This window comes from Coptis chinensis, chromosome 5, assembly GCF_015680905.1.
Source record: "Coptis chinensis isolate HL-2020 chromosome 5, ASM1568090v1, whole genome shotgun sequence".
Lineage (NCBI taxonomy): Eukaryota > Viridiplantae > Streptophyta > Magnoliopsida > Ranunculales > Ranunculaceae > Coptis > Coptis chinensis.
Genome location: NC_141460.1, coordinates 92,242,284 through 92,263,201, shown reverse-complemented (window position 1 = coordinate 92,263,201; position 20,918 = coordinate 92,242,284). Strand labels below are relative to the sequence as shown.

The following is a 20,918-nucleotide window of genomic DNA, read 5'->3' as shown; positions in this document are numbered from 1 at the left end:
ACCACAACGCTGCCTTAATCCCGATATGAAGGAAGTAGTGAGAGAGGAAGCTTTATGTTTACTTGATGCGGATATCATATACCCTATCTCAGATAGTGACTGGGTTAGTCCTGTCCACGTTGTTCTCAAAAAGTCCGGCATTCAAGTTATACAAAATGAAAATGGTGAGTGCATCTCCACTCGCATTCCTTTGAAATGGAGAATTTGCATTGACTATCGCAAACTTAATGCCAGAACCCATAAAGATCACTTCCCTCTCCCATTCATTGACCAGATGCTAGAACGTTTAGTCGATCATGCTTACTACTGTTTTCTTGATGGCTATTCCGGATACTTCCAAATTGTCATCGATCCCACCGATCAAGAAAAGACACCTTTCTCGTGTCCCTTTGGAACCTTTGCATACAGACGAATGCCTTTTGGTCTTTGTAATGCCCCAGACACTTTCTAACGCTGCATGCTTCACATTTTTAGTGATATGGTGGAACGTTATATGGAAGTCTTCATGGACAACTTTTCCATTTACGGAAATTCCTTTAACGACTGTTTATCCAACCTTTCTAAAGTATTAACGCGTTGTGAAGAGAAAAATCTGGTACTCAATTGGGAGAAGTGTCATTTCATGGTTACCAAAGGACTTACTTGTTCTAGGTCATATTGTTTCAAAAGACGGGATAGAGGTTGATAAAGCTAAAATTGTTAAAATTTCTTCGCTACCTTTCCCACGCATGATTCGGATATCTTGCCTTTTAGGCCACGGCGGGCTTTACAGGAGATTCATTCAGATTTTTCTAAAGTTGCTCGACCTTTAACCAATCTCCTGCTTAAGGATGCGATTCGACTTCAATTTCAATTGCAAACAAGCTTTTGATACTCTAAAACCGCTCGACTACGCTCCTATCATTCAACCCCCTATTGGTCTCAACCATTCGAATCGATGTGTGTCGCTAGCGACTTTGCTATTGGTGCCGTGCTAGGCCAACGGCGTGACGACAAACCCATTGTAATTTACTATGCTAGTAAAACTCTTAACGACGCCAACGTAATTATACCACAACCGAAAGAGTTCCTAGCTGTTGTCTATGCTTTGGATAAGTTTAAGCCCTACCTAGTTGGAACATCAACTATCGATATATCCGACCATGCAGCAATTCGGTACTTACTTTAAAAAGGACGAAAACAACGATTGTTCCATTGGATCCTTCTCTTACAAGAATTCACCACGGAAATCAAAGACAAGAAAGGAACCAAAATGTCGTAGTTTCACCATTTATCAAGGCTGGTTGGTGACATCGATAGTGATTCTGAAGCTATCGGTGATTCCTTCCCAGACGAATACTTGTACTCTATTTTCTCATCTCCATGGTACGCGGATATCGTTAACTACCTAGTTACTGAGGAAGTCCCCTCCTTTTGGTCACGTCCTGATCATAAAAAGTTCTTATCCACTGTAAAATATTATTTCTGGGATGAACCCTACCTCTTTAAGTATTGTTCCGACCAACTCATTCGTCGTTGCATTCCCGACTGGGAACACACCGACGTATTATCCTTTTGCCATGAACAATCTTGCGGAGGTCATTTCAGTGGGAAGAAAACTGCGGCCAAGGTGTTACAATGTGGTTTTTACTGGCCTACCCTTTTTCGCGATGCACATGAATATTGCATAGCTTGCATTCGTTGTCAGCACCTAGGTCGAATTACCAAACGAAATATGATGCCCCTAAATCCTATCTTGATTGTGGAAATTTTTGATGTTTGGGGCATTGATTTTATGAGACCCTTCGCTATTTCTCAAGGTTTTTTATACATTTTAGTCGCTGTAGACTATGTGTCCAAATGGATTGAGGCACTCGCATGTCGCTCAAATGACCATAAGACTGTCGTGAGATTTGTAAAAGAAAACATTTTCTCTCGTGTTGGTGTTCCCAAAGCTATCATCAGTGATGGGGGTACACATTTTTGTAACAAAATTTTTGGGTTTTTAATGAAGAAATATGGAGTTACTCACAAGGTTGCTACTCCATACCACCCACAAACGAGTGGCCAAGTGGAAGTCTCCAACAGAGAGATAAAGTCTATTATGGAGAAAACTGTCAACCCCTCAAGGAAGGACTGGTCTCTCCGCTTATCGGATGCCTTGTGGGCATACCGAACAGCATTTAAGATACCTATAGGGATGTCTCCTTACCGCATTGTTTTTGGAAAACCTTGTCATCTGCCAGTTGAACTTGAGCATCGTGCCTTTTGGGCCATCAAAAGCCTCAATTAAAATATCATCGAGGTAGGCGAGAAGCGAAAACTGCAATTAAATGAGCTGGAGGAGATTCAGAGTGATGCTTATGATCTTTCGAAATCCTACAAAGCTAATATGAAAAGAGTGCACGACAAGCACATTTTGCGTAAGGATTTCAAAATTGGCCAAAAGTTTTCTTTTACAACTCCGGATTACACATCTTTCCCCGTAAATTGAAAACACGATGGTCCGGTCCTTTCATCATTGTCGTCAGTGTGAAACATTATGGGGCAATCTCTTTGCTTAATCCAAAAGATAACGATTGAATTTCAAGTCAATGGACAACGCCTAAAAACATTATCATGAATTACGCCACCGGATGTTGAATGGACTCTTCTTCGAATCCAAAGATATACCGACTAGATGTTTCGTTTGGCGTACTCAATCTTGTTTCTATAGAGGGTGCGCCATTTTGGTAGCCGGCCATCTTTTATCTTATGATCTCCAAAGTTCTTTGAAGTGTGTGGTTGCAAGCGGAACCTTAGTCCACGAAAACTCTTTGTCGAACCGAGTATAAATGTCTTCTACAACACCGAGCAAAACGTACCTTCGTAAACGATGGGTACCTAAAATTTCACCTCCTTCCTTCTCTTCCCTTTTTCTACTCTCTACCTCGCGAACTTCAGCTAATCATTTGGTCTAAGTCTCACTCATAACGAATAGGGAATGGTCATAGTTCTTTTGCTCGTAACGGCGTCGCTGAAGGATGGGCTGGTGTATGCATTGCCAAACACCCTTCCTCTAGGGCTCGACTTCCTATCCGATACTAGCCGGTTTAAGGTATACTTTTGTCTAACACCGATCGATCGCAGGGATAATCTTCGCCGCTTTTCTCCCACGTTGGGATTCGCCTTGAGAATCGGCGTTAAAACTCAATTCGCCTTGAGAATCGGCGTTAAAAGACTTAACTTCGTCTTGAGGATCGGCGTTAAAAGACTCACCTTGTAAATATGTTTATATTGTTGCCTTTTCCCTTTGCAATAAGTTTTGCACATGGGATTCGTGTCAAACCTCAGATGTTGCATACTTGGAACACAAACGGGCAATGGATTCCACCAGACCAACCCTAGAATTGGTTACTTTGAGTCCCTTGGGGCGGTTTGAGGATAGTCGTATGTAATAAGGGCAATTTTATTAGACCATAGCGCGCACGGTCCAGGATGGTACCGTCCTGCCCCTAACCCCATAATACATAGAGGTGAAGCCACAGTCTGGCTGGATTGGGTTCGCTCCAGAGCCGACATGACAGTTGTCTATGATTTAAGATGGTGACTCCCCTGGACATCCAGTGTTTTTCACGTATATCTCCCTTGTATGTAAATAAAACCTTTGTTTATAAATAAAACACTCTCCTTCTTTTAAAAAAAAAATTGTGACTTTCAAGAATGACTCATACAATTGGATAGCATTTTTCGTGCCAATCGTTTCGGTATCTCATTCGTCCAATTCGGAGTCCAAACGAGTTGTGGGTAAGCATTTAGATTTTTTAGGTTTAAATCGGGCTTTAGGCTTGATTTGGGCTTCGAGGAAATTTTTGGCCCAACCAAAAAATCGATTTCTCGGTCCATTTAAACCCAAAAAACCCGATAACACGCGTCACATTTACATCACTCTTCTTCCTAAAAAACCGGATCTTGCCCCCTCTCGATTTAGTCTCGCACGAGACAGGCCCACACTAAAACCAGGTCTCGCGTGAGACCCTCACATCTCCGACCAAGTTTTCCTTCCGTCAGATCATCCCATTTCTTCCCCTCATCAGTAATCAATAGCCATCTTCTCTCTAAGACTAGCAATGGCCAGAAACAGACGGATTTGTGTGGAAAGAAATTTTGGAAATTTGTTTGAAAATGGGATGTTTGCTCCATTCTTTGATCACGAAATTCACTCTAGAGGATGGGAGAGTTTGTTATATGCCAATGGAGGGCTTTATTCCAAGGATTTGGTGATAAAATTCTACGACAATGGGAGCTTTAATGGCGACCATATTTGGGTCACCGTCGAGGGTGTGCGCCACGAAGTCACACCTGTGTTGCTCTCCGGGATCACGGGCATTCCTCTGGTCGACCATGTAATCGACTCAGAGCGGTTAGGTACCCCACGGACTTACAACCCCTAATGCTCGACACGCTTAATCGAGGGAGAGTACAACATCGATGGAAATGCGCGTATCGGTATTTCGGTCGCGACGGAACCAGGCTAGATGACTCAATGGCTGGGGCCTAACGTCATTGGCACCTCGAAGCTTCGGACATCAACAAGACCTTCCTCCACCTTCTCTCGATCCTCCGGGCGAAAGGGTAACCGCGCATCGTTACCTTTCTTTTTGATATTATCACACATGCCACTCTTAGGTCAACCCCTCTTGCCGTTCTAGTAACGCAAGTTATGATTAATCTGTGTTTTCTGTCCGCCACCCCACTACTCCCTATACCACAATATGAGAATATGCTTGTCTTCAAGAAATGCATACAGGACCCTTGGGAACCCACAACACCTAGGGCTACCGAGCACGCTAGCGTAGGATCCTCTCACCTACCCTACTTTGATGAGACTGCCATGAGTAAGATCACCCAACCCATAGAGGCCTTATGTGCTGTGAACAGTGGTCTGAGAGACATGTACACTCGCTAGGTATCGATGAGGCGTACCTTGGGAAGTTAAGGACAGATATGACCACTTTCGCCACGAAGTCGATGATGAGGCGGCAAAGATGGGCTTAATTCCAGCCAGGAAATGAGAGCTTCCATGATCGCATTTCGGGGACAATATGCTTACTCGCGCAACCAGGTTCAAATGTTCATGGCGAGCCAAAGATCAATTTCGAGCTCGGTGATGGATACTCTTGGTGATATCCAGAGCGGATTAGCCTCAACGGGAGCTTATGCTGCCGACGACGTCGCGGGACTCCTCGGTTCTTCTTCTCGCAGCCCGAGGATTACGCTACAAAGACTTTGAGGATCATCGGTAGCTAGATTTATTTTTCCGGTCTTGTATAATATTTATATCGATACTTTATTTACGTGTTTGCATTTTCCTGCTTAATAGTAGATGGTTCCTAAATATTTCTATCTTGATATATTAGCTATATCTAATATTATAGTATATAGGTAGGAACATATATTGGTAATAATAAATTATATACATATATATAAAAATATATTTTAAATGTCATACTTAAACAACAAATTTTAACGTAAACTAACGTTTTATAAAACGTTCAGAAACCGATAATGAAAATGCATAAAAAACGGTCAGAAAACGGTCATGAACCACATCTAAAAAATGGTCAGAAAACGGTCATGAACCACATCTAAAAAATGGTCAGAAAACGGTCATGAACCACATCTAAAAAATGGTCAGAAAACGGTCATGAACCACATCTAAAAAACGGTCAGAAAACGGTCATAAAACGGCAATTTTCTTTCTATAAATAAGTTCAACTCTTCCTCCATATTCACTCATTTCATATTCTTCCCTCTACACTTCTTATTCTAAAAAACGTTTTTAGATCACTCCAAGCTCAAAATTCATGGATGCACTAGAAAAGTTTGAGCAGCAGCAGATTGAATATGCTACTCAAGTCTTCATGCTCGGTTGTTTTATTATAGTCATGTTGTTAATGTGGCATATAGTTCTATATAATATTTAGGTTTGTATTTAAGTCATCGTATCATTATGTTGTGTTTCCATACCGTTGTACGTTCTTACATCTTATTGTAATCGTATATCTGCAATTTCCTTGTCCTTCTACTTACGTTTTCTTAAAAAAAAAAAAAAAAAGGTCACATGCCCCATTCTTCTCATCCACACTACATCCACTTTTGTGCATATCTTAGAAGACACACGTGGTCTAACTACCCTGTGACACCTCGAAACGTATCTTTTATATTGTCGGATGGGTGCCTATTTATAACAAGGATAGACACCTCAAAAATTTAACTTCCCTTTTTCCAAAATAATCTTTTTTTTCACCACTCCATCTTTAATTGCCCTCACTCAAAGTTTCGTGCCCGAGCAAAATTTTATGGAAAATTTCCAAAATGGTCTTTTTCATCATTTTTTTTACACTGAAATATTACGTCGAGGATGGTACCCTCTTTTACACCATAAGCAAGCATTTTATTCAAGAGAATTGGTTTTGTTATTTTACAAAAGCGGTTATTTCAAAACGGACAATTCTTTGTCCGTGCTATGAATCGGATGAACATGAATTGACTATGGAAATCATCTCTGAGGTACTTCAAATTCCTATTACAAACCAAGGAGTACACCTTCAGGATTCACCTTTCGATAATATCCGGCATCTGATGTTTACAACTATCCTTCATGGCGAATACAACCGGAAAAACCGTATTGTTTATCAGCGATCTTTACAAAAGAACCAATTATCGTGATCCAATGGGTAGCTCATAATGTCCTAGGCACGCGTCTAAGACTTCGAAATAACCAAACCCTCCTCCATTTACTCTGGGTCTTGCGGAGTAACTGCAATGATTTTTGCATTATTAAATTTCTCCGGAATCGCGATCGCGCGTGCGGAAAAAAAAAAAGGCACTCCTTTACCAACCATTGTGACACTTATCATGATACATTGGGGTTTTTCTAGTACTTCTCCTCATACACCACTTCAACAGCCTAACATTCTTACCATTCACTTTCGGATGTAGGAACGGATTCGGAACCCGACGCGTTGCAAAGAACCATGTCGGTGCAGGGACCAAACGAAGATTGTTCCACCGACAACATCTTTACTTGAAAATGCATTATGCAACGTATTTAATCCCATGGAAGGGCTTCGCTTAATTCAACAAGGACTGATGACATTATTCAAACGTCAGAACATTATTATCACCAGCCTTCTTGAATTTCAGGACCTGCGGACAATAAACGAAGAGGAACAAGCACAATTCTTGCACAGCCACCACTACAAGAAAATCGATTTTTCCCCACGGATTCCCAGTATTTTTAGCCACGGTCATAAACCCTTGCATAGTTTCCTACGGATTTTGACCGTAGCAAATACATTTTTTCTCGTTTCGTGCCTTGATACCTTTAGCCACGGTTTATCTCTTTAATTGGGCCGTGGGTAGAGCTACGGCCAAAACCGTCGGGTACAAATTTTTTTAACACGACACCTGTTCTACGCGTTTCGACCGTGGGCTTATAGCTGAAAAGTTTGGGCGGGCTGACCACTTTCTTCCCTCCCAACAGTTAAAACACTTCTAAAAAAAAGAAAACATAAAAGATCGGACTGTTCCTTCTTCTCTCATCTCCCACCGCCAACAGTTAAAACACTTCATCCCCCACCACCGCCAACAGTTAAAACACTTCATCCCCCACCGCCACTCAACCCCATTTTTCTTTTCTGTTCCTTCTTCTCTCATCTCAAGAAGGTATTTCAAGCACCGATTTTTTTTTGCCAACTGGGAGAACTAATTTTTCAATTTAAATTTTCTTAGGATTTACTAAGTGGGAAAGGGATTACAAGCTTCGTTTCTCTTCTCCGAACGCGATTCCTCCATTACAAATTGAAGGTGACTTATTATGCTATTAAACATTGATTTTTTATTTGATTTTTTTTTTTCGTTTTTAATCTAATATTAGATGTTGTTGTTATCAAAGTAGTATCAATAATAAGAATTTTGTTAGCCATTAGAAGAAGTGGACGCTTCAATTTTTCACCTCTCAGTTGTTGGTACCTTTTTTTTATCTCCTTTGATCGGATAGTCTGTGCCTTTTTGTAATTTCAGTGTTTAGGAAAATGACGTATGTCAGGCAATGTAAATGGTTATCTAAACCTTTCTCTTCAGGACATAGTATGAAAGAGTGGTTTGCGTTGAATAGATAACTTCAAGAAGCTGGGGAATAAACTGCATAGCTGTATAATAATTAAATTGAAGTAGAATATCTCAGAGAAGTTTGTAGATTAACAAAATGAAGTGGTCACGTTTGAAAATTTGATGTTAGATGAAGAATGAGTTGCATCCTCCTCAACCTCAAGTAGCGTGTTGAGGAACAATCAAACATTTATATAATACATAACTATCAAGATTTGATGGCACATATATTAAAACAGTAAAAGAGAAGTGATGCAAATTGACACGAGTAGAAAGCAATAAAGCAATGGAGGGGAAGAGAAACTGACCAGCCTCTCTCTTTGTAGTGCAGTCAAAATTCGCATGGGTACTGTTTTTACTTTGTATTGAAATCATGACTTGTTTTGGATTGTGTTTCTTTTCTTTTTTTATTATTCTCTCGTGCGGCCGCATTATGCTATTTCTGAAATGTTAAACTACTGGTAATTCGACCTGCTACTTGAAAGGGATGTTTTTAATCAAGACCTAATCTATCTCTCGACCAAACACCTCAGATTGTTTGATTGTCCTCAAAGTGCAACCTTTATTCAAGGTAAAGAATTTCTATTTATGTTTTGTATTTATGTAATACCAAATTCCCTGCATAGAACTGCTTGTAGTGCTTGTTGTTGGAACATTAGAGCTACCAACCATCCCCCGTATAGAACTGCTCGTGTCAATTTAAAAAATGGTTGCTGTAATTTCAGGGACAAGTCTCGATACATTCACTTATGATATAATGTTCTGATTGTCTATAAATTTGTGAGATAGCCTATGGATTTTAGAAGGTCGAATTGGAGATATTGGTGATTAGTCATTACTAGTCACTTTACTTGCTTTTTAAAGTTTGATTAGTTTTACTAGTCTGGACAGTTGTTATGAATATTTGATTTGTTTGACTAGTCTAGAGTCTGGGCATGTGCTATGAGTTAATCTTTAGTTGATTAGTTTTACTGGTCTGGACATGTCCATGAAATAATCTCCAGTTGATTAGTTTCACTTGTGGAAGTTTGAAATTTGTAGCTAGAATAGCGCTCATGAAATCAGACGCCATTTGCACATTCATTAGATTCATTTGTACGACGCATTCTTCTAGGCATTTTGGTATTGTAGATATGAACAAGATTGGATTAATGTGGTATATATGCATGGTGATATATTATTATGTCTAACATTTTTGAATGTTGTGTGTATCTTTTATTTATTCCTAGATACACCATGGAGGGTTCTATTCCAATCGATAGAAGTTGGATTGAATTAGATCACCATGACGAACGCTTTCTAAAGGGTGTTGATGAGTTTCTAGAGTTTGCAAAAAATACCATCATAATAAGGTAATCGATACCGCGCCCATGTCGCGATATGTAGAAATGGGGGGAAGGCATTGACACACGAAACCGTGAAATTTCATGTTTATAAATGGAGGTTTGATCCAACATATTTACATTGGATTTTTCATGGTGAAAAAAGACAAGATGCACATGTAGAGTCCAATATGAATTCTAATGTGTTCGAGAATATGAATGATGCATTTGCCACTGTGGTAGAAGAATTTGGTGGTGAAGACTTGGATACATTTCTTGGGGGTTTGGGAAGTGGTGCTGAAGAGGGACTAGTCGATGATGATGAAGCAGAGCCATTGGTGTCGGATAAAATTTTTGAAGAGGCCACAAGTGCTTTATACCGATCAGAAAGACTTCACCGTCTTGAAGTTTGTAATTAAGCTATTCGAATTAAGGTCAAGCGTGGGTGGTCCGACATAGGTTTCACGAGTTGCTTCCAGCCACTTAAAGTTGCACTACCGCATGGTAATAAGATCCCGAAAGATACATATCGAAAGAAAAAGTTTGTTAAGGATTTGGGGCTGAATTACCGAAGATTGATGCTTGCCCGAATGACCGCATCTTGTATTGGGGAGATAACGAATTCGAAACAATGCCCTACTTGTAACTCATACGATACAAGTTTGCAACAATTCAAGACAAAAAAAAAAGGCAAGCCGCAAAGCAATTCGCGGTACTTTCCTATATAGCAGATAGGTTGAAGAGAATGTACGGTGTTGATTGGGTAGCAAAAGCAATGTGTTGGCACTCTACAAACCGATTGAAGGGTGGTGAGTTATCACCCAGTTGACTCCTCATCTTGGAAACATATTGATAAAACATACCCAAGTTTCGCCGAGAGCCTCGTAACGCTCGATTGGGTCTTTCTCTATCGATGGGTTCAATCCGTTTGGAATGCAAAGCACTTCGCGATAGTTCATGGCGGTAATGTGTGTCACATACAACCTCCCCCTGGGCGTGTATGAAACCGCAATTCACTATGCTTGCATTGCTTATTGAGGGTCCAAAACAGCCCGAAAAAGATATTGATGTTTACTTGCAGCCATTGGTTCTTTGAAGTCTATGGGTCTTTGTGGGATACCGGAGTGTTAGTTAAAGATGCTAATAAGGAGATGTGTTCACCATGCGCGGCGGTGTTATTGTGGACAATTCATGACCTCCCCGCATATGGAAACATCTCCGGTTGTAGGACTAAGGGGAGATTTGCTTGCCCCCTTGTGGTCCTAATACTTCCACTTTGAGACTTGTTCATGGGAGGAAAAATGTTTATCTTGACACGAAGGCGATTTCTAGGGCAATCGGATCCAAGCAGATTTGATGTGAGAGAATCGACTTTCAACAAGAAAGAAGAACATCGGGCACCACCGCATTGCATCATCCCGGTAAGAAGGTTAAAGAGTCAACCAACATCTTAAAGTGAAATGGGGAAAACGAAAGAAAGGGAAGGGTGGTGATTCTGAGGAGGAATATGATACCAGTGACTCTTGTTTCTACAAGCAGTCAATATTTTTGAAGGAGCTAGACTATGTGGAGGAGCTTCCCATCTTTCATAACCTTGATGTAATGCACATTGAGAAGAACATCGATGAAAATACTTCTTGCTATGATGTTGGACACAGTAAAAACCAAAGATGACATTAATGCACGCAAAGACTTGGAGCTCTTAAGGATTAAAAAGAAGTATTGGTTGACTAAAAATGCTCGTAAGAAGAAACGTGGGGTTTTGTGTCTGTTACCTGAGGAGAAGAAGTTGTTTTTTACTACTTTAAGAAATATGCGTGTTCCGGTTGGTTTTAGTAGTAATTGGAGGATTATCGCCAATGAGGGATCGTCTATGGAGCTGAAAGGGATGAAGTCTCATGATTATCACATTTTAATGCAACATTTGCTCCCGGTATTAATCCAACATGCGTATAAAGATAGGAAAGAGGCTCGAAATGTTCTACTAAGTTTTTGTACCTTTTTCCGTGCTCTATGCTCGAGGAGAATTGATGTTGAGTCGTGACTATACTTGAGATGGGTATGGTACGAAACCTTTATGTGAGCTTGAGAAAATGTGCCCCCTTCATTGTTTGTCATAATGATGCATCCGCCTATTCATTTGGCATATGAGGCCCGTGTTTTGGGACCCGTGTTCTACCGGTGGATGTATGTTTTCGAAAGGTACAATAATTTTTATTTTTATAAATAGTTAGAATTTATTTTACGAATCTTCCTAATTCATTTTAGCACTTGAAGGTTAATGAAAACCTACAAGGACTCTCACCTAACAAAAGCACGCCCGGCCAGGTTGCATTGCGAGAGATATTTGAAGGAGGAAACAATGACATACCGTGGAGGATATGAAGGAGGGGGTGGCATCCTTCAAAAACTAGATGAAGATGCGAGGGTTCTACGGTAACAATACCTCCGTGTTCGATTCTTAGTGTTAGTGAGGAAGACGAAGTTGGTCCTCTTGGTCCTCGAACGTTATCTTCTAGAAGGTGTTGAGTGGGAACAAAACGACAATGGATATTGAAAAGCCACCCCAAGTATGATATGTGGAAAAAGTACGATTTTTTTAGGGTTGTTACATTGTGGATGTGCTTTTCAATTCCATATTTTATTTTGTATTGTATGTGTTTTACATGAGAAATTTGCTCACTTTAGGGGAGTACGATAGCTTCCCTCGAAACATGTAGGAGGACCATGGGGAGAAGGGTAGAGGCAATCTGAAGTACCTGAAAAAGATGAGTTCATGCCATGGTTAAGGAGACAACTTGACGCTCAAAACCCGAAAGATGATGAGCTCATACAAATAGCAAGGGGACCAACACGAGAGGCGAACTTATGATAAGTACACGGTGAATGGGTTTTATTTGTCACCAAGGATTACGAGATGACTAAACTAAAAATCGAGAATAGTGGAGTTTCTACCAAGTGCCCAACTACCTTTTAAAAAGTGCTAAGGATAAGAATCCAATTGATGGGTCTGGCGAATACTATGGTGTTATTAGAAAAATCATTCAATTGAGTACCGAGTATTGACTATGAACCGCTTATATTCAAGTGTGGATCGGGTTAAGCTCCAACATGGTGTGAAGGTCGATAATGAATCAAAGTTGTTGTTGGTCAATTTGTCCAATATATATGGGTCATCCCAAAGGAGGACGACGAGCCATTTATTCTTCCGAAAGCACGTATCACAAGTCTTTTACTCTCAAGACCCAGTGAATCGATTGGCATCGCGGTGATTGAGGTTCCAAGAAGGGTATACTCTGATCTAGATGCAACAAGATTGGTGTCGGAAGATGTAGTTGTGGATGAATCCTTTGCGGGGCTAGTGAATCAAGAACCAATTAGAATGGAAGACGAAGTGATATTTAATGACCAAGAAGACATGGTTGAGGCTCAAGCAAGTTCCTAGGCTAAGAAAAAGACTTAGAAAAAAGTGAATGTATGTATCTATATATTGGAACTTAAAATAAGTGTATGTTTTTTTTTTAAACTTTTTCCTTTACATATGCGTTTTTTTTTGTTTGACGTATTGCATGTCTATTTTAACTCTGTAAGGACATCTATTCAATTTTAAACATCTTGACTTGTAGCCCTCATAAAACACTTGACCTGCTGAAAATATTATTAGCTATTGTGGCATTGTCTAGTGTACGTCCCATGTGTGATTATTTGTTTGATAATGCATTTTTTTTTTAATATCAGGTAATTTACAATGGTTAGCAGCACATCACATGGTTCGGTTCCACTTCGAGAGTCCCTAGGGCAGTACATAACATTAGGCTACATAACATTTTATCGACATTAGGCTACATAACATTTTGCTTCACTGACTTCCACCCATTTTATGATCGTATGTCCGCCACTTCACGGGCGAAGGTCGGGTAATACTAGAGGCCAAATATACCGCTTTCGAAAAGGTTGAAACCGGTGAGAAAATTGTTCTTCGATTAACTCAAGACACCTTGCAGCCTTGCTCCCCTAAAAGGGTGTACATCACTTGTCTAGTGAAATTGCTACACTTGTTAAGCGAGATCCCGATTTACTATAAATCTTTTCCGGATATGATCATAGGTTGTCTTTGAGAATGATATCTTCCCTTATAAAACCATAATTGATAGTTTGAATAATATGTTTCAATTTGAGGATGATGATGAGGGGGTTGCTTGTGATTATGTTCGAGACAAGATCACGGCTGCTTGGAGGAGTCGCAAGTATGACTTAAAGAAGACATACCTTGATGGTAAGGATCCAGAAGAAGTGAGAACAATGGAAGCCCCAGAAGACATTCCTTTGGAGGATTGGAGAGCTTTGTGGAGCTTTGTAATACGATGACGACTTTAAGGTTTGTAAACCATACCCAATCATTTTACATTACCTATTTGATAGTATGTTGTCTGATAAATTGTGATTTCTCTTTGTATACTAGTTTGATTTTTATCAATGACGTGTAGGCAAAAAGTGCGAAAAATAAAATTAATCGCGCGAAGCAAACAGAACCCAATTGCTCAGGAAGGACACCGGCACAACTTGTTCGCCATGAGATTGCAAAGGAAAGAGGTGTGCCAGATGTAGAAATTTTCCGTGGTGACTTGTACCTAGGCATGCATAGCCATGGGAAAAACAAAATTCCGCAAAGACAAGATTTGGCGGTAAGTCTTTATATGGTACCTTTTGTGATTTTTCAATTTGCATACATATATGGTATTGATACCCGGAGTTGGTATGTTTATCTATCAATAGGATAAGATTGGTGAACATTCGCCTCCAATCCTCAATCGGACCGACTTGTGATCTTTGGGCGTAGGTTTGAAATTTAATTGTTTTTTTTTTTCAAAAGGTAAATTAGTCTAGAATATTAGTTATAAGCATAAATTAAAATTTTCCAATTAAATAGGTTCTTGGCAAGGATGGTAGAGGTCGATGCGGATGGGATCGGGTTGCTCCAAATCAAAATTGAAGAATTCGTCTCCTTATGTCAAGAGGAATCAGAAACAAGTGAAGGCGACTTCGGACTTAGCCGCCTTGTTTGAAAATAAACTTGATCAGGTGACTAACAAATTTCAAGGGCAAGTAGATCAGCTGACTCAAGCAGTGCAGATTCTCTCCCGTATGATACCAATCACGCCTAGTACCCCTAATGGACCATCTTCTTCTTCTGGATTCTCTTCACGTAACACAGTTTCTAATGTATGTAATCTATTTAATTTTTTTTATGTTCTTAATGAAACATGTATACTCGACTAGTAATGTTTCTTGCACTGTTTTTCAGGAAAGCAATTACATTGATGTTGAAGTGGATGTTAGAGCTCATTGGCCTTTGAGAAAAGTTGCATCTGGGAGGGTGATAAATGTTGATCCAGGACATAAAATTGGTAGAAGAACCGTAGGGGATGGCAATTTCCTAGTCTGCATTGAAGCGATTATCGAAAGCTCATGTGAGATACCGGAACCATATAACCACTTTCGAACCCTTGGACAAATTGGGCAGGGAAATGTTATATGGCCTAAAGCGTTTCTCAATTTTCTCCCTCCTCGTTGTTAGGAAGCAAACTTGAACTAGTAAGTTTCATTTTGAGTTCCATGTAAGCTTAAGTACTTTATTAGACATGTAAGGTTCATTTTGAGTTCCATGTAAGCTTAAGGTACTTTATTAGACATGTAAGCTTCATTTTGTGCAGACTTTGTCTTTCTATAGATAATTTTGTTAGATGGAATAGTTTATCTTATTCATCTATTTAGTTTTATTTTTTCATTGTGGAACTTGCATATGTATGTATGTCTATGTGTTTGATATTTAGGTGGTGGACTCTACTCAATTGTACTAACCCCCTTTTAACTCCGCCAATGCAAATTTATTTGCATTGTCGGTCCCAAGCCCGAATAAAGGAGGAGGGAAAAGGGTGGCGACTTGAAGGAATGTTGAAACTTAGGTATGTGCTATTCTACTTTGAAATATTTATATCTCACTCTTTTTAAAATTTCAAGTTCACTAAGTAAAGTTTGGTTGGCATCGATCTCATGCATGCACTGTGATGCTTACCTGTGTTGTTGGCACTAAATCATTATGTGTTCCTGCGGACTTCTGCTCATTTGCTGAAGACTTCGAAAGAGAAACTTGTAGTAAGGGGTCTGCCACTATGGCACTTGTGCTAGAAGGTTTCTTGATACTTGAACTATTCCTGATTGTTGATACTTGTATTGTTGTCTATGTCTGGTTCATATGACAGCTATTCCTGTGAGAAAGAACCAGTGCTGACTAGAATGTAGGTGCGTAGGATGACTAGGGCCAGAAGAATTGAAGTAATCCACCTTACCAAAATCATCCAGATATCCTTTCTCCAAGTGTTTACCAAGCCAAAATAAAAACCCTAGTGTCTACGAGAACTTAAGTTGAAGCCACAAGGAGCTTGTCACAGACTAACAGTTTTGACTCTTTTTCTCAAAAATGTTCTAGACTATACACAATTGTAAGAACCTTCATGTCAGAATGCCCATATGAAAATTGTTAGGCTGACCTCTGAAGGTAATTAATATCCACAACAGACCCAAGAAGAACCCAACTGCGCAGAGTTGGTGCTATTCTATGCCGTTCATTTTCTATACCAGTCTCTTGGTTAGGAGGTTGGGATTGAAGGCAGTTATGGGTTTAAGTGTCAAAGTATGTTTAGGGACACAGATTTCTGATAGGAGAAGAACTTCGTCTCTAGTTCTTTATGTCCCTATTGTGTTTTTCCCCAGCCACATGTAGATTTGCTGAGTTTATATTTTCCTTTGAATATATTAATCTTATGCAGATAGATGCTCATATTGGTTCTGTGTGCATTGTGAGTTGTGGAGATGACAAGGCTACCAAGGTATGTTTGGCCCATGCCATTTTTTGTTATGTCGTGTAGAAGTAAAGGACCTCAATCATTAAAGATAAAGTCGTGCAGGTATGGGATGCAGACACAGGTGCCAAGCAATACACATTTGAAGGTCACAACTCACAAAGCACCTGTGTTTTCTGTATGCACGAGGAAAATATCCAGGTATTCTGTAGTCTAGTATAGCTTCATGAATATTATGTTACTTGTACCTTGTTTTGGTTGGTTGTTTTATATAGGCCCCCTCTACCCCCCATGCTTGCGTCCTGACATACTCCAACTACATTATTTTTTTTCCGTGTTCTTCCTTGTTCAGTTTATCTTTTCGACGGCTATGGATGGGAAGATTAAAGCTTGGTTGTATGACAATTTGGGATCAAGAGTCGACTACGATGCACCTGGTCATTGTTGTACAACAATCAACAATGTCCTACAGTGCTGATGGAACAAGGTTGGAAAATGTTATCTTTCTTTCAACAATTTTTCTGTAATTCTGTTCAGCTAACAATTGTGAAGCTGTGAAAACAGGAATAACTTATTTTTCCTTCTTTTTTTGTTCAATGCCCAAAAATATCCCAGTTATGTGTTTGGAGCACCGATGGATGGGAGAAACAGGCCAGTAAATTCTTGCAGATTCCAAATGGGCGAGTTCCAGCCTCTCTTGCAGAGACGCGCGTGCAATTTCACCAAGATCAGATGCAATTCTTGACTGTACGAGACACAGATAGCCATATCTTTCAGGCATGAAAGTTAGAGTGCCTTAAACAGGTGTGTACATTATGGCCCTAACTTTACATATACTATGTTACTTGAAAGTATTCTATTAGTATAATGGTTCATCAATAACATAGATTAATTGCAAACAAGCCGAGGAGATCAAGTGGATTTGGATCGAAGTCAGTTTCTTTTGAGATCATATCTTAGAATTCGTCTTTATAAGGTGATCACTAACTCGGATTCTTTTCGTGTTTGACGTATTTATTTATATTGTTTCTAATTATGGGCATTTTTTTATTATTGTAGATTGAAAAGTATATGATATATATATCAAAAACTACTGATATGTGGAACTGGCTTTCTGAACAAGAACAGAAGCTTGCTAAAAGGTGAAATTTTTTGGTTATTATGTGTGTTTTTATGGGGGAGAAGTTGTTTTATGTGTTAATGATGTGTGGAAGATTGGGTGGCAGATGTATAGATGATATGGAAAAGCATTTAACGCAATCTGTTTTGTCACGGTTGCCTTTTGGTTATCAGTCTATGATGAAACAATCCATTTCAAGTGAAGAAGATGATCTGGGTATGATATTCTTGTCAAATGTTTTTTTTTTTTTTTTTTTTGCTTTATTTATTGCATTTAGCTAATTCCAGGTATTTATATGGTGGTATTATGTTATATCTGTAGAGGTTGGTTGGCACATCTAATAATATGTTTCTTTGTGGTTGATAGACATGAATAAATTACATAGTACATGCCAAAACTGATAATTGCTACACTAGAATTGCTAGAGGAATATTTGTTTATGTCGTTATGATTAGTTTGTTGTGAATTGGAAAAGGAAGCTATCTTAATTCATTGTGAAAACTCACAACAGCTGAACTTTTTATACTATGGAGAAAATGCATATTGTAATATGTCTCCTTCAGGTACATTACAACATCTCCTTTGTTTTGTTTCTTGATACTTGAACTATTTTTTCATTGGTTGATTCAGTTTGTTTGATATAATAGGTGTACAGAAGGAAAGAATGGTTCCTGAAGATATGTATTTACTTGACTCAAATGGCTCTGTTTTGTTTACACCTTCTCCTAAGCCTTATCCTAATAAACCTCCCAAGTGTACGGATTGTGCTTCACTTTTTATGAAGGTCTGCATTTTTTATTTTGGTTTTTGTTTTTTGTTTTGGCTTTATGGTTTGGTTACTGAGTTACACTTTTTTGTATACTCTTACTAGGCTTATCAGATGAGAAATGCTGGGGCAGTTATACACAGTCATGGGATGGAGTCTTGTCTTGCAACCTTGCTTTGTCCCGGCGCAAAGGAATTTCGAGTAAATGTTTTTGAATATTGATTATACTCACTCTTATTTACCTCAAACATATTGTGCTTACTATAACTACTACTTCCTTAATGTTAGTTTCTTTTTGTTGACATGGACAGTATAAGTAACACTTGGATGCTACATAGAATACTGTTTTTTTTTTTTTTTTTTACAGTTTTGGCCCAAAGAAGGGGATTTTTTTGAAAACGTCTACTACAATATACTGTATGTACATATTAATGCACTGAGGAAGCTCATTAGAGTATTAAAGCGATTTTGTTCGTCTGTTTCTTTTGGTGATTTCCAGAAATTATTTTAGAAATAACTTCGTGAATTGAAATACATCCCTCTAATTAGTATTCACATCAAATTAGGGTGGGAAATATACACTTGTGCATATGGATCAAATGCATGAAGTAGAACACCTATTTAACTGGGAACCTTTTTTTTTTTATGAATACACATTTTTTTTGTTCTGTTTGCATATCTTGAATGCAAAAAGGGTTCGCTAATTCACCAAATTGTTTCTTCACCAGATGAGTTCTGATACCTTTAGAAATGCTTAATCATCAGGTGGTATAACTCGTTTATTCCAGATGCATTTGAGCCAACTCGAGAGTGATTACAAAGAGAAACTTCAAAAGGAAGAATCTGCTAGAAAGATGCATGAAAAGGCATGTAATTTTATTTGGGTGTTATTTCTGTGTTTGGACTTCAATTGACATCATTTTGACAGGCTGAACTGGTATACTCTAATTAGCAAAAAACATCTTTAGTGCATTCTCGTGAAAGTTGATAGTTGATAGCACTCCATTACAAGTATGTTATCCTCTCATGTGTAATAATTAGAGATGTATTTGCAGCTTGAAATAAAATAAGCAATGAACCAAAGTGCATTTTTTACCTTATTTTATATTGAAATTTGTGCTAGTAGTGTAATTTATGCTATTTATGGCTTCTTGCCTCTCGGTGATTGGTTAATTTGGCTAGTTACTTGAGATCTCCTCTATTTCCTTTGTTGCTTTCTCCGTACCTTGTAATTATATATATTTTTTATATAGCTCAACCGCGATTCTTTCAAGATGATGAGGATGAATGGAAATGGTGATTTTGAAGTGTAGGATGGTTAGGGGAGTTTTGCTAGGTCTTTGTTGATGATTGCAGGTAAAATGAACCAATAGAAATTAAAATATCAATATTTTTTTTAAAACAATAAATAACTCTGCCACGGCCCATAGCCGTCGCAAAAGTACTTTTTCCCACGGTCGTCCACTTTGCCCACGGTCAAATAACAACCAGCCAAAAACCAAAATTCACGACGCAAACACCAAATCCCACGAACTAAGACCGTAGTAAATATCTTTACCCACGGCCTATGACCGTCGGTAAAAATAATCTTTACCTACGGTCTTAAACCATGGGAAATACTTACTTTTTCCGACGGCTTTTCTTACGGGTTTAAACCGTGGCTATACCGACGGCAATGACCGTCGCAAAGACCGTCGCTATTGGTGAGCTTTACCGACGGTTATGGCTGTCGGCAGACCATTCCCGACGCACAAAAAGCCCACGGTCCTTTGACGGTCCAAAACCGTGGGGAAAGCCCTTTTCCCACGGTTTTGGACCGTGGCGTAAAACCTGGAATGCGATCGCACGTGCCAGGAAAAAGGCAGCTCCTTTACCAACCATTGTGACACTTATCATGATACATTGGGGTTTTTCTAGTACTTCTCCTCATACACCACTTCGAACAGCTAACATTCTTACCATTCACTCAGTATGTAGGAACGGATTCTGGAACCCCGACGTTGCAAAGAACCATGTCGGTACAGGACCAAACGAAGATTGTTCCACCGACAACATCTTTACTGAAAATGCATTATGCAACGTATTTAATCCCATGGAAGGGCTTCGCTTAATTCAACAAGGACTCGATGACATTATTCAAACGTCGAACATTATTATCACCAAATTTTGAATTTCGGGACTGCGGACAATAAACGAAGAGGAACAAGCACAATTCTTGCACAACCAAGACAACCAATTCTTGGCAAATCACACTCTCATAATGGAGAACCACCGAGATTTTACCGACGAGAAAACAAAATGTTGCAACAGTCATTTGCCGCGGATTAACGACATAGAAAAATCTTATAAATGGATCCCTCCCACAAAAGGATCATCGCCAAGCTTGGGCCAATGAAACCATTTAAATTTTGCAATTTTATATTATCTATCATTTTCTTTTTAGTTTTTAATTTTCGTATGGTAATTTGTTTTTACTTAATTATTCTCATCATACTCTAATATTTGTTTATCCTTGTCTAAATAGGTCACAATTTTTTCACAATAGAAGCTCCAAAGATGATTCCGAACAATCTTTCCATTCATTCTTTGAATTCTCCCAAGCATATGGACATCTTTTCAGAGACTACATCACTCAAGTTGGTTGGAACTCTCTCATTCTACACCCGGAGCAGACATACTCCCTAGGTTTGGCAACTTATTTTTATGATAACATG

At 39.1% G+C, this 20,918-nt stretch overlaps 1 protein-coding gene and 2 long non-coding RNA genes across 4 annotated transcripts; all 3 read left to right on the top strand.

Moving 5' to 3' along the window:
* The first annotated feature begins 7,540 nt into the window (after positions 1-7,540).
* Positions 7,541-13,777, top strand: LOC147500102 (uncharacterized). Of its 2 annotated transcripts, none has more exons than XR_015196198.1 (3): positions 7,541-7,689; positions 7,756-7,830; positions 13,677-13,777. It is a non-coding gene; the product is annotated as an uncharacterized LOC147500102 (long non-coding RNA). The 2 variants fall into 2 exon arrangements; XR_015196199.1 differs by lacking the exon at positions 13,677-13,777 and adding an exon at positions 13,194-13,254.
* A 1,518-nt stretch (positions 13,778-15,295) lies between these two features.
* Positions 15,296-17,069, top strand: LOC147500101 (uncharacterized). Its single transcript, XR_015196195.1, has 5 exons — positions 15,296-15,421; positions 16,286-16,345; positions 16,424-16,519; positions 16,671-16,805; positions 16,934-17,069. It is a non-coding gene; the product is annotated as an uncharacterized LOC147500101 (long non-coding RNA).
* A 347-nt stretch (positions 17,070-17,416) lies between these two features.
* LOC147500100 (putative bifunctional methylthioribulose-1-phosphate dehydratase/enolase-phosphatase E1) lies at positions 17,417-19,138 on the top strand. The gene is made up of 5 exons (XM_086561812.1): positions 17,417-17,460; positions 17,545-17,654; positions 18,086-18,222; positions 18,310-18,405; positions 18,970-19,138. The coding sequence occupies exons 1-5, from the start codon at positions 17,417-17,419 to the stop codon at positions 18,976-18,978; spliced, it is 396 nt and encodes a 131-aa protein (XP_086417938.1). The 3' UTR covers positions 18,979-19,138.
* The last annotated feature ends 1,780 nt before the right edge of the window (positions 19,139-20,918 follow it).